The sequence below is a fragment of the Coregonus clupeaformis genome, chromosome 2, assembly GCF_020615455.1.
Source record: "Coregonus clupeaformis isolate EN_2021a chromosome 2, ASM2061545v1, whole genome shotgun sequence".
NCBI lineage: Eukaryota > Metazoa > Chordata > Actinopteri > Salmoniformes > Salmonidae > Coregonus > Coregonus clupeaformis.
The window spans coordinates 14,229,336-14,242,382 of NC_059193.1; the positions used below are offsets into that span (position 1 = coordinate 14,229,336).

General features: G+C 45.9%; 1 protein-coding gene across 1 annotated transcript; it reads right to left on the reverse strand.

Annotated features, from left to right (window-relative positions):
- Window positions 1-182: 182 nt before the first annotated feature.
- On the reverse strand, window positions 183-9,025 carry LOC121533035 (E3 ubiquitin-protein transferase RMND5B-like). Its single transcript, XM_041838812.2, has 10 exons — window positions 8,969-9,025; window positions 6,259-6,431; window positions 5,073-5,215; window positions 4,765-4,902; window positions 4,545-4,645; window positions 3,685-3,851; window positions 1,100-1,265; window positions 859-961; window positions 500-654; window positions 183-356 (listed from the first exon to the last, which is right to left on the reverse strand). The coding sequence occupies exons 2-10, from the start codon at window positions 6,395-6,397 to the stop codon at window positions 293-295; spliced, it is 1,176 nt and encodes a 391-aa protein (XP_041694746.1). The 5' UTR covers window positions 6,398-6,431; window positions 8,969-9,025; the 3' UTR covers window positions 183-292.
- Between the last annotated feature and the right edge of the window lie 4,022 nt (window positions 9,026-13,047).

Here is a 13,047-nt window from a genome sequence, read left to right on the forward strand (position 1 = left end):
ATGAATGAACAATACTTTTGTGAGACGTTTCCTTGGTTCTCATGTCCACCGACTCCTTTCTCTCTCCCTATGGGTAGAAGTTATTTGTTGGGCCATCCACATCGGCCCCAGGTACACTAGGAGCTGTTGAGGGGGGAATGACGAGGCGGGAGTATTACAGCCTTGGGCCATCACTGCGGGGGGGGAATTGGTGCCTGTGAGGAGGTAGGATGGGGAATTGACAGGTCCTGGGGTAGCAGGTAGATTCTGTAGCTCCACTCTGCCTGGGGGTTTCAGGAAACAGGATGGGGGATCAAAAGAAGATCTGCTTGGCATCTGACGGGTTCTGCTCCATGGGACAGTAGGGACATTTCAGTCTGAGGAGAGGAGATGGAGGACAGAGAGAGTTAGACATACACAGGCAGGCAGGAGAGTTTAACCACAGAATTACACAGGTCTGACTCTGCCAATGGTTGAGTGCCAGCCTGTCTGTCTGTCGGTCAGCCTGGATCAAACTTACTTTCCAGCGTTGGTGAGTTTGTTGAGGGCATCTCTGGAGATGACGTGTCCACAGATGAGCTTCATGGGAGGGTTGCTCTCTGACGTCTGCTGCCTGAGGATGGGACAGGCGAACACAGAGTGGTACCAGCACTTCTTCCCCAGGTCTATCTCAATCTGGAGGGAGAGGAGACAGGACCGTTACCCTTCTATGACAACCTTCATTAATAATCCATTATAAATGGTTATAGTCCTATAGATGTTAGGAATACTTATGAATTACAATTCATGCTTTTAAAATGCTAATAAATACTCTGAGTCGTCGTCGCCCAGAAAAAGTCATGAGAGAATAGCAGAGAGAGCTTAGAGAGGGAGACTTACAGGCAGCTCGTCTTTGTGTGTCCAGACTCCACTACATTGTCTCTGTTCGATCACCTGTTTGATGTTCATCAGGACTGGCAGAGCCATGCAGCCTGACGCAAAACTGACAGAGAATAACATTCAACACAGAAATCACAGATACTTACTGCAGTGAAAAACAAAGACAAGAGCATTGAAAGGAATCTTACTATCAGCGTCATACTCACTGCCGTGTGTGTGTGTGTGTGTGTGTGTGTCTAACCTGACACTGAGAGGTGACTCTACAGAAAGCCCCAGCAGAGAGCAGGCGTCCCTGGTGAAGCTGTTACAGATCTCAGCCCACTGGTTGGTCTCTAGCAGCGAGCGGTAGGGAGAGTTCTCTATGCCGTGCCGCAGGTACACCAGACTACCCATGAGGATCTGGATGTCTGGGGGAGAGGAGACACTGTTATTAAGGATGTCTGGGAGAGAAGAGACACTGTTATTAAGGATGTCTGGGGGAGAGGAGACACTGTTATTAAGGATGTCTGGGGGAGAGGAGACACTGTTATTAAGGATGTCTGGGGGAGAGGAGACACTGTTATTAAGGATGTCTGGGGGAGAGGAGACACTGTTATTAAGGACGTCTGGGGGAGAGGAGACAGTGTTATTAAGGACGTCTGGGGGAGAGGAGACAGTGTTTTTAATAAGGATGTCTGGGGGAGAGGAGACGGTGTTATTAAGGATGTCTGGGGGAGAGGAGTCAGTGTTATTAAGGATGTCTGGGGGAGAGGAGACAGTGTTATTAAGGATGTCTGGGGGAGAGGAGACAGTGTTATTAAGGATGTCTGGGGGAGAGGAGACAGTGTTATTAAGGATGTCTGGGGGAGAGGAGACAGTGATCAGGAAGGATGTCTGGAGGGAGAGGACTCTTCAAAACCACCAGGAGGCCCCAGACCAGGGTGTGTCTCTGTCCCTACCCCTCTTCAAAACCACCAGGAGGCCCCAGCCAGGGTGTGTCTCTGTCCCTACCCCTCTTCAAAACCACCAGGAGGCCCCAGCCAGGGTGTGTCTCTGTCCTTACCCCTCTTCAAAACCACCAGGAGGCCCCAGCCAGGGTGTGTCTCTGTCCCTACCTCTCTGGTGCTGTGAGGTGTAGGACTGTTAGTGCCTCCGTTCAGACCATCATATACAGTGGGGAAAAAAAGTATTTAGTCAGCCACCAATTGTGCAAGTTCTCCCACTTAAAAAGATGAGAGAGGCCTGTAATTTTCATCATAGGTACACGTCAACTATGACAGACAAATTGAGAAAAAAAATTCCTGAAAATCACATTGTAGGATTTTTAATGAATTTATTTGCAAATTATGGTGGAAAATAAGTATTTGGTCACCTACAAACATGCAAGATTTCTGGCTCTCACAGACCTGTAACTTCTTCTTTAAGAGGCTCCTCTGTCCTCCACTCGTTACCTGTATTAATGGCACCTGTTTGAACTTGTTATCAGTATAAAAGACACCTGTCCACAACCTCAAACAGTCACACTCCAAACTGCACTATGGCCAAGACCAAAGAGCTGTCAAAGGACATCAGAAACAAAATTGTAGACCTGCACCAGGCTGGGAAGACTGAATCTGCAATAGGTAAGCAGCTTGGTTTGAAGAAATCAACTGTAGGAGCAATTATTAGGAAATGGAAGACATACAAGACCACTGATAATCTCCCTCGATCTGGGGCTCCACGCAAGATCTCACCCCGTGGGGTCAAAATGATCACAAGAACGGTGAGCAAAAATCCCAGAACCACACGGGGGACCTAGTGAATGACCTGCAGAGAGCTGGGACCAAAGTAACAAAGCCTACCATCAGTAACACACTACGCCGCCAGGGACTCAAATCCTGCAGTGCAAGACGTGTCCCCCCTGCTTAAGCCAGTACATGTCCAGGCCTGTCTGAAGTTTGCTAGAGTGCATTTGGATGATCCAGAAGAGGATTGGGAGAATGTCATATGGTCAGATGAAACCAAAATAGAACTTTTTGGTAAAAACTCAACTCGTCGTGTTTGGAGGACAAAGAATGCTGAGTTGCATCCAAAGAACACCATACCTACTGTGAAGCATGGGGGTGGAAACATCATGCTTTGGGGCTGTTTTTTCTGCAAAGGGACCAGGACAACTGATCCGTGTAAAGGAAAGAATGAATGGGGGCCATGTATCGTGAGATTTTGAGTGAAAACCTCCTTCCATCAGCAAGGGCATTGAAGATGAAACGTGGCTGGGTCTTTCAGCATGACAATGATCCCAAACACACTGCCCGGGCAACGAAGGAGTGGCTTCGTAAGAAGCATTTCAAGGTCCTGGAGTGGCCTAGCCAGTCTCCAGATCTCAACCCCATAGAATCTTTGGAGGGAGTTGAAAGTCCGTGTTGCCCAGCGACAGCCCCAAAACATCACTGCTCTAGAGGAGATCTGCATGGAGGAATGGGCCAAAATACCAGCAACAGTGTGTGAAAACCTTGTGAAGACTTACAGAAAACGTTTGACATGTGTCATTGCCAACAAAGGGTATATAACAAAGTATTGAGAAACTTTTGTTATTGACCAAATACTTATTTTCCACCTTAATTTGCAAATAAATTCATTAAAAATCATACAATGTGATTTTCTGGATTTTTTTTTCTCATTTTGTCTGTCATAGTTGACGTGTACCTATGATGAAAATTACAGGCCTCTCTCATCTTTTTAAGTGGGAGAACTTGCACAATTGGTGGCTGACTAAATACTTTTTTTCCCCACTGTATCTGCTCTATACATTTCTATCTGTCCCACCCTCCTGACCTGAACAGGGCCCAGGCTGTCTGTGTCCCCTACCTCTCTGGTGCTGTGAGGCGAAGGGCTGGAAGTGCCTGGCGTACTGTAGCGCCTCCAGCTGGTTGGTGATGCCTCCGTTTAACAGGCTGATGAAGTAGAGGCGGTGCAGCTTGAACTCCAGGGTACTGTTCAGGTCCAGCAGGCGCTGCCGGTTTGTTACTGCCCACCTGGAGCCAGGGAGAGAGACGCTTGTAATCATGTAATTAGTGCACACCATAGCAAACTGAAAACAATCATTTCTATTGGACAAATTCAGGTAGGTACCTCCCCGTCTCCTTCTGTTTGGCTCCTAGTGAATAGACCCCAGGGTTGGGCTCAATTACATTTCAATTCAATCAATTCAGGAAGTTAACCGAAATTCCAATTAACCTTCAACTCTGGTATTGACCCCAAACCTGACCGGGTGTCTACAAGTCTTTCAGATCTCAATTGTTTTCACTGTTCTAAAGTCAGTTACTGAATGGCTCAAAATGATCAAAGAGGGGTGTGATTCACATTGAACTCCACACAGAGAGGAGATAGAGGTAGAGTACATACTCCAGTGCTGGTCTGAGGTCAGTATATAACAGAGAGGAGGTACAGTACATACTCTAGTGCTGGTCTGAGGTCAGTATATAACAGAGAGGAGGTACAGTACATACTCTAGTGCTGGTCTGAGGTCAGTATATAACAGAGAGGAGGTACAGTACATACTCTAGTGCTGGTCTGAGGTCAGTATATAACAGACAGGAGGTACAGTACATACTCTAGTGCTGGTCTGAGGTCAGTATATAACAGAGAGGAGATAGAGAGGAGGTACAGTACATACTCTAGTGCTGGTCTGAGGTCAGTATATAACAGAGAGGAGGTACAGTACATACTCTAGTGCTGGTCTGAGGTCCTGCATCCTTAAGGCCTCCAGGATCCTGTTGAGTTCCAAGAACGGCTGCTTCATGCTCATGTCAATCACTACTCCAGACTCCTGGGACACACACAACAGAGAAGGCAGGCAGTTTTAATACATATACAAGTTATTCAATTCTGGTTCTGGGGACCAACAGGGTATGCAGGATTTTGTTTCATATCAATTGTTCTGTTTACCTGACATAGGTCCTCTGCCACGCTCAGCATGCCTTGTCTGTACAGGTGTTCCACGATGGTCTCACTCAGGTACTTTTGTCTCTCAGGTGAGTCCCACACTGTCTCTGCCACTACTGCACTCACCTCTGCATCAAAGTTCTACAGCAACGACGACCAGGAAACAACCAAAGGACAAGAGGAAATACATTTCTCCCTTGTGTGCTTACGTTTATAATATTGGCTTAAACCACAAGGAAGTTGTGTCAAGATTCATATTTTCTAAAAATATAAAGATACTACAATGAAAGCATTTATTGGGAAACTCTTACCCTGTCGATAGCTTTGCCGACTTTGGAGACACTGCCGTGGATGTCCTTGTGTCTGGAGGCCAGCAGCTGTACCGTTTCTTTAATGTTCTTACAACACTGGGCCATCGTCTGAGACAGCACCGACAGATCTGCATCTTGTACCCCTAAAGGAGAGCCATATATTCAGAGAGTTGGGACATTGAGGTTTCTGCATTGTGATGCATCGACATGACACAACATTCTATGGCAGCCATGTTAGCGCCATATAAATATAGGGTGTGTTCGTCAATTCAATCTGGAGTGCCAGAGTCCACTCTGGGCGTTCGTAAATTCAGAGCATTGTCAGATTGTCCATTCGTAAATTCAGAGTGTTTCGCTCTCGGAGCGTTCAGAGCGCACACTGGACGCTCCGGCCGAGGAGTAGGGTTGATCCGAGCGTTCGGACCTCACAACGACAGTCAAGCACCCAAGCTAACTGGTTAACGTTGGCTAGCTACTTCCAGACACAAATGAGAGAAAATCTCACTCTGACCATTTTACTAGCCCTAGCAGAGCTAGTTAAGGTGTTTTCATGTTATCCAGAGCGTTGGTGACTAACTGTGCTGCTGGCAACAATTTAATTATGTTTTTTTGCCAACATTTACTGACACCGGCCATATTCAACGGGTGTTGAGCGTTCGTAAATTCCTTCGTTATTATGCACTCTCGGAGTAGATAGCCAGAGCAAATTTACGAACACACCAATAATTACATATTTCTATGGTTAGCACACCATTAGCATTACATGGGAATATTCAAACAATGCTATGTAACTGAATGTCTAGAATTAGAACACTATTCAACATTCTAAAAGTTGCCCCAACTCTCAAATACGTGTCTCTGCCCTGAAGGAGACAGCAAGTTATAATGTTAAAAGGCTAAAAGCAGTCCTGTTGAAAGTTACATAAAGAGACCTATGAATCACTTCTGTGCCTGAACACTCATGAGTCATGGCACGCAACCGGAGCAAAGCAATATTTCATAACTTCATTGCATATTGTTTGATGCTTTAGTTATACTCTTGCATCAAATACCTTGAATATGGGGCCTTTAACAGTGTGTGCAGGTATCTATCATTATTTTATTTTGTACCATGCACCTGCAAGTTACAGGATGACTGGAGTGGACACTACTTCTAAACTAGAGTGTGGAGGTGGCTTGGCCTTACCGAATGTGACCAGCTGTCCCCGTAGCTCACAGACGCTGCGTAGTAGTTCGTCCAGCCGTTCCTCTGACTGGTGTCCGTACATGACAAACCTATGGAGCACCTTCTCCAGCTCCCGCTCCACACACGCACACTGCTCCATCCCTAGACTGGGACCCTACTGCATTCACTAGCACCTTGGAGAGAGAAGACACATAACCAAGGGAACTAGGCCTAGGTCAGTGGTTCTCAAACTCTCCCCAGGGACCCCCAGGCATTTCACCATTTTTTTGTAGCTCACCAGATTCACCTAGTCAATGGCCTGAACTAGCTAATCTGATTCACCTAGTCAAGGGCCTGAACTAGCTCATCTGATTCACCTAGTCAAGGGCCTGAACTAGCTCATCTGATTCACCTAGTCAATTGCCTGAACTAGCTCATCTGATTCACCTAGTCAAGGGCCTGAACTAGCTCATCTGATTCACCTAGTCAAGGGCCTGAACTAGCTCATCTGATTCACCTAGTCAAGGGCCTGAACTAGCTCATCTGATTCACCTAGTCAAGGGCCTGAACTAGCTCATCTGATTCACCTAGTCAATGGCCTGAACTAGCTCATCTGATTCACCTAGTCAAGGGGCCTGAACTAGCTCATCTGATTCACCTAGTCAAGGGCCTGAACTAGCTCATCTGATTCACCTAGTCAAGGGCCTGAACTAGCTCATCTGATTCACCTAGTCAAGGGCCTGAACTAGCTCATCTGATTCACCTGGTCAATTGCCTGAACTAGCTCATCTGATTCACCTAGTCAATGGCCTGAACTAGCTCATCTGATTCACCTAGTCAAGGGCCTGAACTAGCTCATCTGATTCACCTAGTCAAGGGCCTGAACTAGCTCATCTGATTCACCTAGTCAAGGGCCTGAACTAGCTCATCTGATTCACCTAGTCAAGGGCCTGAAGTAGCTCATCTGATTCACCTAGTCAATGGTCTGAACTAGCTCATCGGATTCACCTAGTCAAGGGCCTGAACTAGCTCATCTGATTCACCTAGTCAAGGGCCTGAACTAGCTCATCTGATTCACCTAGTCAAGGGCCTGAAGTAGCTCATCTGATTCACCTAGTCAAGGGCCTGAACTAGCTCATCTGATTCACCTAGTCAAGGGCCTGAACTAGCTCATCTGATTCACCTAGTCAAGGGCCTGAACTAGCTCATCTGATTCACCTAGTCAAGGGCCTGAACTAGCTCATCTGATTCACCTAGTCAAGGGCCTGAACTAGCTCATCTGATTCACCTAGTCAAGGGCCTGAACTAGCTCATCTGATTCACCTAGTCAAGGGCCTGAACTAGCTCATCTGATTCACCTAGTCAAGGGCCTGAACTAGCTCATCTGATTCACCTAGTCAAGGGCTTGATGATTAGTTGAGAAGTTGAATCAGGTGTGCTAGCTGTAGAATAGATCAAATACCTGGAACAGCTGGGGGTCCCCGAGGAGAGGTTTGAGAAGCACTGAACAATGTCACAAACAATAGCTCAGCATTTTTCAATCCTCCCATGGCCCCTACTGTTGTGTTTCACTACTAGCATAACTGATTAAGCCTAACTGGTCAACAAAATCCTTTACATTTAAATTTTAGCAGACGCTCTTATCCAGAGTGCATACATTTTTCATACTGGCCCCCCGTGGGAATCGAACCCAAAACCCTGGCGTTGCAAGCGCCATGCTCTACCAACTGAGCTACAGTAGGCCTTTACTAGTTTAATCAGATTTGCTAAAGCCTACAGTGAACTATGGCACAGTTTGGACAGTATTCATAATCATTGACAGGCAACAGAAAAGATGAAAGAAGACCAATCTATTCTAGATCAACAAGTGGATATCACTGTTGTTAGGCCTGAATGTTTTGGCCAGGCATCCCTGGTGTATCCATTTGAAAAACATTGTTTTGCAACTTTGCTCTTTTCGTCATAACATATCTAAACTTCTGTTTTACATTTTAAATTTGACAAATAACAAAATTGCTATGTAGGTACACATTACGTTAAAAAACGGCTACTTTTGGAACCGGTTTACTCGCTGAAGCTAATAGGCCCTGTCCATAGCCTCAAGCCCTCGACCAATGACATTCGACTGCAACACAGGGTTAGCACGTTAGGCTAACTAGCCAAATCGTTTGCTGACACTTTGTTTGAGTCAAGTCACGTAGCTAGCTACAGTAGATAGCGAAAGACTAAGAATCTAGCCAGCTGTGTTCTTGCTACTTACTAAACTCACAACAAAGCTCTGATAGCAGCTATGTTAGCAAATATCAAGTTAGCCATATCCACAACAACATTAACGTTACCAAGCCAGCTAGCGTTATATAGCTACTGGTAGCTAGACGTTATCTAGCTGTATAAGAACTCGTATCAAACACCACTTGGTTACAATGGCGATTATCATAGCTCTGACAATCCTAATGGCAGCGAAGAAATGTTGGTGAGTAGCTAGCTAGGTTTTGTTACTCTATCCTTTCGCATACACTTCAAGTTGTCGCATAACGTAAACCTAGCAATGGACCGAAGCTGTTTATGTTTGACTTGGCAATAATGGTGTATTTTAATCGATTGCATAGTTAGAAAGATAGTCAGATTATCCAAATATTTTTTGAAATTCTCAAATATATCAACAACATGTCAGAAAATACAAAAATGTGTTAAAAGGACAACATAAAACGTCCAAAGAAACACCACTTGCCTGTCGTGACAGCGATTCTCCACCAGTTGAACTTCCTTCCTGTGTCGCACGTCTCGGATTTTCATAATAAAAGTACTGTAGCTACTTTGCCCATAAAGGTAAGGTTCTTAGACTTGATTCAATATTTTAATATTTACAGAGTTCCATCCTCTGGTACATAATCACGTATCCTTATAAAACAAGTACAATTTAGGTTTCAAAGTGATAGCATTTGATTCCAATATTAAATTGTCTCACATAGCCTACAAGTTAATTGCGAACCCAAGGTGGCGCTGTATGGACGGTTATGAATGGAGATCTATGGCCAGATTGCAGACCGATAGTGCAGACAGGTGTGTGGCTTGGAGCTGGCCAGGGGATTTCCCACCTGTGATGTAACTATCTGGTCATGACCCCAGACTGCCATTGATGTAAAACACACACACAAACCAGAAATGTGATTGTAGATTACTGAAAGGCGCTCATAAGACATCTCAATTATTCATGTAATCAATAAGTTCTAAGTCTCAATTCTGTCGCTTCATTAACTTGCATCAACACACACTGAGTGTATCAAAAGAAAGACAAATCTCAGTTTCATACTAGGGAGTCTGTGTGTAGCCTAGCCTAGGCTACTGGAGGCCAAACTTATGGAGATATAACTAATGAAGCTCGTGTTTCAGAGGGAAGAGAAAGGCTGCATAGCCAGAGCAGTGCAGGTTCAGGTTAAGGATTCGATCAATCTTTTAGCGAGGCCCGGGTGGCCATCCAGCCCCAACCACACACAGCTCGCATCACAATCTCACAAAGGTTGCTACCATCATTCCCCTCATGCGTGAGCCAACTGAGAAGTTCCTTTCCCTGGAACACTTTCTCACCTCTACGTCTATGAAAGTCTTCCTATACGTTTGAATGAAATCCCACAGAGAGGAGAGTTTTGGAGCTGGAGATGTAATGCCTGCCCCATTGTCTTACGTTGCATGGCTCAGCTCACACTACTATGCTGCAGGTGCACGGTGGTCAAACCAGCAAGGGGTGTTCTACAGATTAGAGAAACACTAGTAAGGAAGATTAGTGTTGTTCTCTGCAGCTCAGTTCATATGGCTCTTGCAATGGCAGGATAGTGGGTTCGATTCCCGGAACCACCCACACGTAAACAAATGTATGCACGCATGACTGTAAGTCGCTTTGGATAAAAGCGTCTGCTAAATGGCATATGTTATTATATTAGAACATCTGTACAAGTCAATTGAACTCCAATTGATCTCATCTTTCACTCCTTATGATCTAAACATGCATAATCACACTTTACAACAGACGATTGGAGGGATTTTTGCATGGGATCTTTCTAGAAGGTGCTATGAAGCCCCCAATAGGCTAAATTACAGTGATGCACATCAATCATTACACACACGTGGATTGCTACAAGTTAGGTGACAGATTCACAAACCACAATCGCACCCCAAAAAGGACATCACAACAAACTAGGGCAGTTGAAAAAAAGCCAGATTTGAAATGTGACCCTGCTGGTTTCTATTCTGTCCTGTTTGTCATGAATACTAAGGGGTTGGTTGGTTCTTAAATACCCTCTCATGAGACTGAGCCTTGGTTTAGCATCACAGCCCAAAGATAGGAGCACAGCAAATAAGCACACCCGAATGAGTTTACTGTCTGATGGAAAACTGAAGGTTATTGGACCAGGCTGAGACTGCTGCACCCAACCTTATACTGAACCTACCTGACAACGTGTTATTACATGTATTACTTCACTAGATCACTTTATAACAACAGACATGACAGGGACAATGCACACTACTATAATGAGCATGTCTATAACAGTGCAGGATGTAGCCAAAAGGCTGGCTCTCATATCTATTCTTGGGCACCCTGGCAACTCAGCAACATTGAACTTAGACTGGCACTGCAGGTTGGGGATGGTTGGTATAGTTGGCTTGTGAATGGATGGGTTTAGCCAGCTGGTGTGTGGGTATTTCTGTTGATAGAGCTGTTGATAGAGTAGATGTAGTTTTGTATTGGCTGCTGTGGTTAATCTAACCCTGGGCTGAATGTAAAGCCCCTCCATAGTCGAGGTGCCAGGTAGACTTTCCCATGAGTCCACCACTAGACCACTAGCCCCACAGCAATACAATAATCCCCTGAACTCAGGGACGGCAGAGCGAGATGGAGAGAGAGAGAGAGGTGGGGAGAGAGAGAGGGGTGGGGAGAGAGAAAGGGAGAGAGAGATGGGGGGATTAGAGAGAGAGATGAGAGAGAGAACATCCAAGAGATCATCTGACCATACAATATGCCTGAATTTACTGTAATACATGGGCAAAAGTTCACAGCTATCTGGCGCATGTTTCCGTCTCATGTTGTGTCAGATAGTGATAGTGGTTCACTGTTCTCTATCACTATGTGTGTAACTTCTCCCCCGCGTCTACCTTGTGATATCTATGTGTATTTATAACGTGTCATAAAATAATGTAGGCCAGTTTACTGTAGGAGAATCTGACAAACCATGGCAACCAAACCAACCGCTGTCTCCTGGCTGTCTATCTGCTGAGGCCTCTGATCCAGAATACAACTATAGCTGGAGAGGATAGCTAGGCGTGTAGGATGACATCGCCGCTTATACTTAAGTGATGATCTAGGATCCGTTTTGCCACTTACATCCTAATATCTAAGTCTGTAGCTGATGGAGAGTAAACTGATCCTAGGCCTGTGTTAGAGATAGAGTCTGTCCAGTTGTCCAGGGGAATGAGGTCTCTCTGCCCCTGACATAAAATTACTGCTATAATGCTCTCTCAGTCACTGTTTGCATTCCAAATGGCACCCTATTTCTTATATAGTGCACTTCTTTTGACTAGGGCTCTGGTCAAAAGTAGTGTACTATATAAGGAATATGATGCCTTTTCGTACTAAACCCACTGTCGTTATGTTGCCTTGAATGAGACCAGCACTCAAGGAGTTTCCACTGGCTGTGCTGAATCAGCTAATGTCAGTAAGAGGATAGTAATCCACTGCTTTATTGGGTTAGTCCCAGAGGGACCATTGACTGTCCCCAACATGACAGAACAGGCAGGCGCGCGCACGCACGCATGCACGTGCACACACACACACACACACACACACACACGCACACATTCACGCCCTCCCTCTGCAACTGGATCCTGGACTGCCTGACGGGCCGCCCCCAGGTGGTAAGGGTAGGTAACAACACATCTGCCACGCTGATTCTCAACACGGGGGCCCCTCAGGGGTGCGTGCTCAGTCCCCTCCTGTACTCCCTGTTCACCCATGACTGCATGGTCAGGCACGACTCCAACACCATCATTAAGTTTGCTGACGACACAACAGTGGTAGGCCTGATCACCGACAACGATGAGACAGCCTATAGGGAGGAGGTCCGAGACCTGGCCGTGTGGTGCCAGGATAACAACCTCTCCCTCAACGTGATCAAGACAAAGGAGATGATTGTGGACTACAGGGAAAAAAAGAGGACTGAGCACGCCCCCATTCTCATCGACAGAGCTGTAGTGGAACAGATTGAGAGCTTCAAGTTCCTTGGTGTCCACATCACCAACTAACTATCATGGTCCAAACACACCAAGACAGTCGTGAAGAGGGCACGACAAGCCTATTCCCCCTCAGGAGACTGAAAAGATTTGGCATGGGTCCTCAGATCCTTAAAAAGTTATACAGCTGCACCATTGAGAGCATCCTGACTGATTGCATCACCGCCTGGTATGGCAACTGCTCGGCCTCCGACCGCAAGGCACTACAGAGGGTAGTACGTACGGCCCAGTACATCGCTGGGGCCAAGCTTACTGCCATCCAGGCGGTGCTCTCAAAATTGTCAAAGACTCCAGCCACCCTAGTCATAGATTGTTCTCTCTGCTACCGCACGGCAAGCTGTACTGGAGCGCCAAGTCTAGGTCCACAAGGCTTCTCAACAGCTTCTACCCACAAGCCATAAGACTCCTGAACAGCTAATCATGGCTACCGGGACTATTTGCACTGCCCCCCCACCCCCACCCCCCTCGTTTATGCTGCTGCTACTCTGTTTATTATTTATGCATAGTCACTTAAACTCTACCCAC

What these genes read in the sequence shown, in the direction of transcription:
- LOC121533035 (XM_041838812.2), bottom strand. Translation starts at nt 6,397, where the DNA reads ATGGAGCAGTGTGCGTGTGTGGAGCGGGAGCTGGAGAAGGTGCTCCAT. An exon ending in CGCCTCACAGCACCAGAGAG is followed by an intron (nt 1,266 to 3,684) that starts GTAGGGGACACA and finishes CCTCTCCCCCAG; the next exon opens with ACATCCAGATCCTCATGGGT. An exon ending in AAACTCACCAACGCTGGAAA is followed by an intron (nt 357 to 499) that starts GTAAGTTTGATC and finishes TCCTCTCCTCAG; the next exon opens with ACTGAAATGTCCCTACTGTC.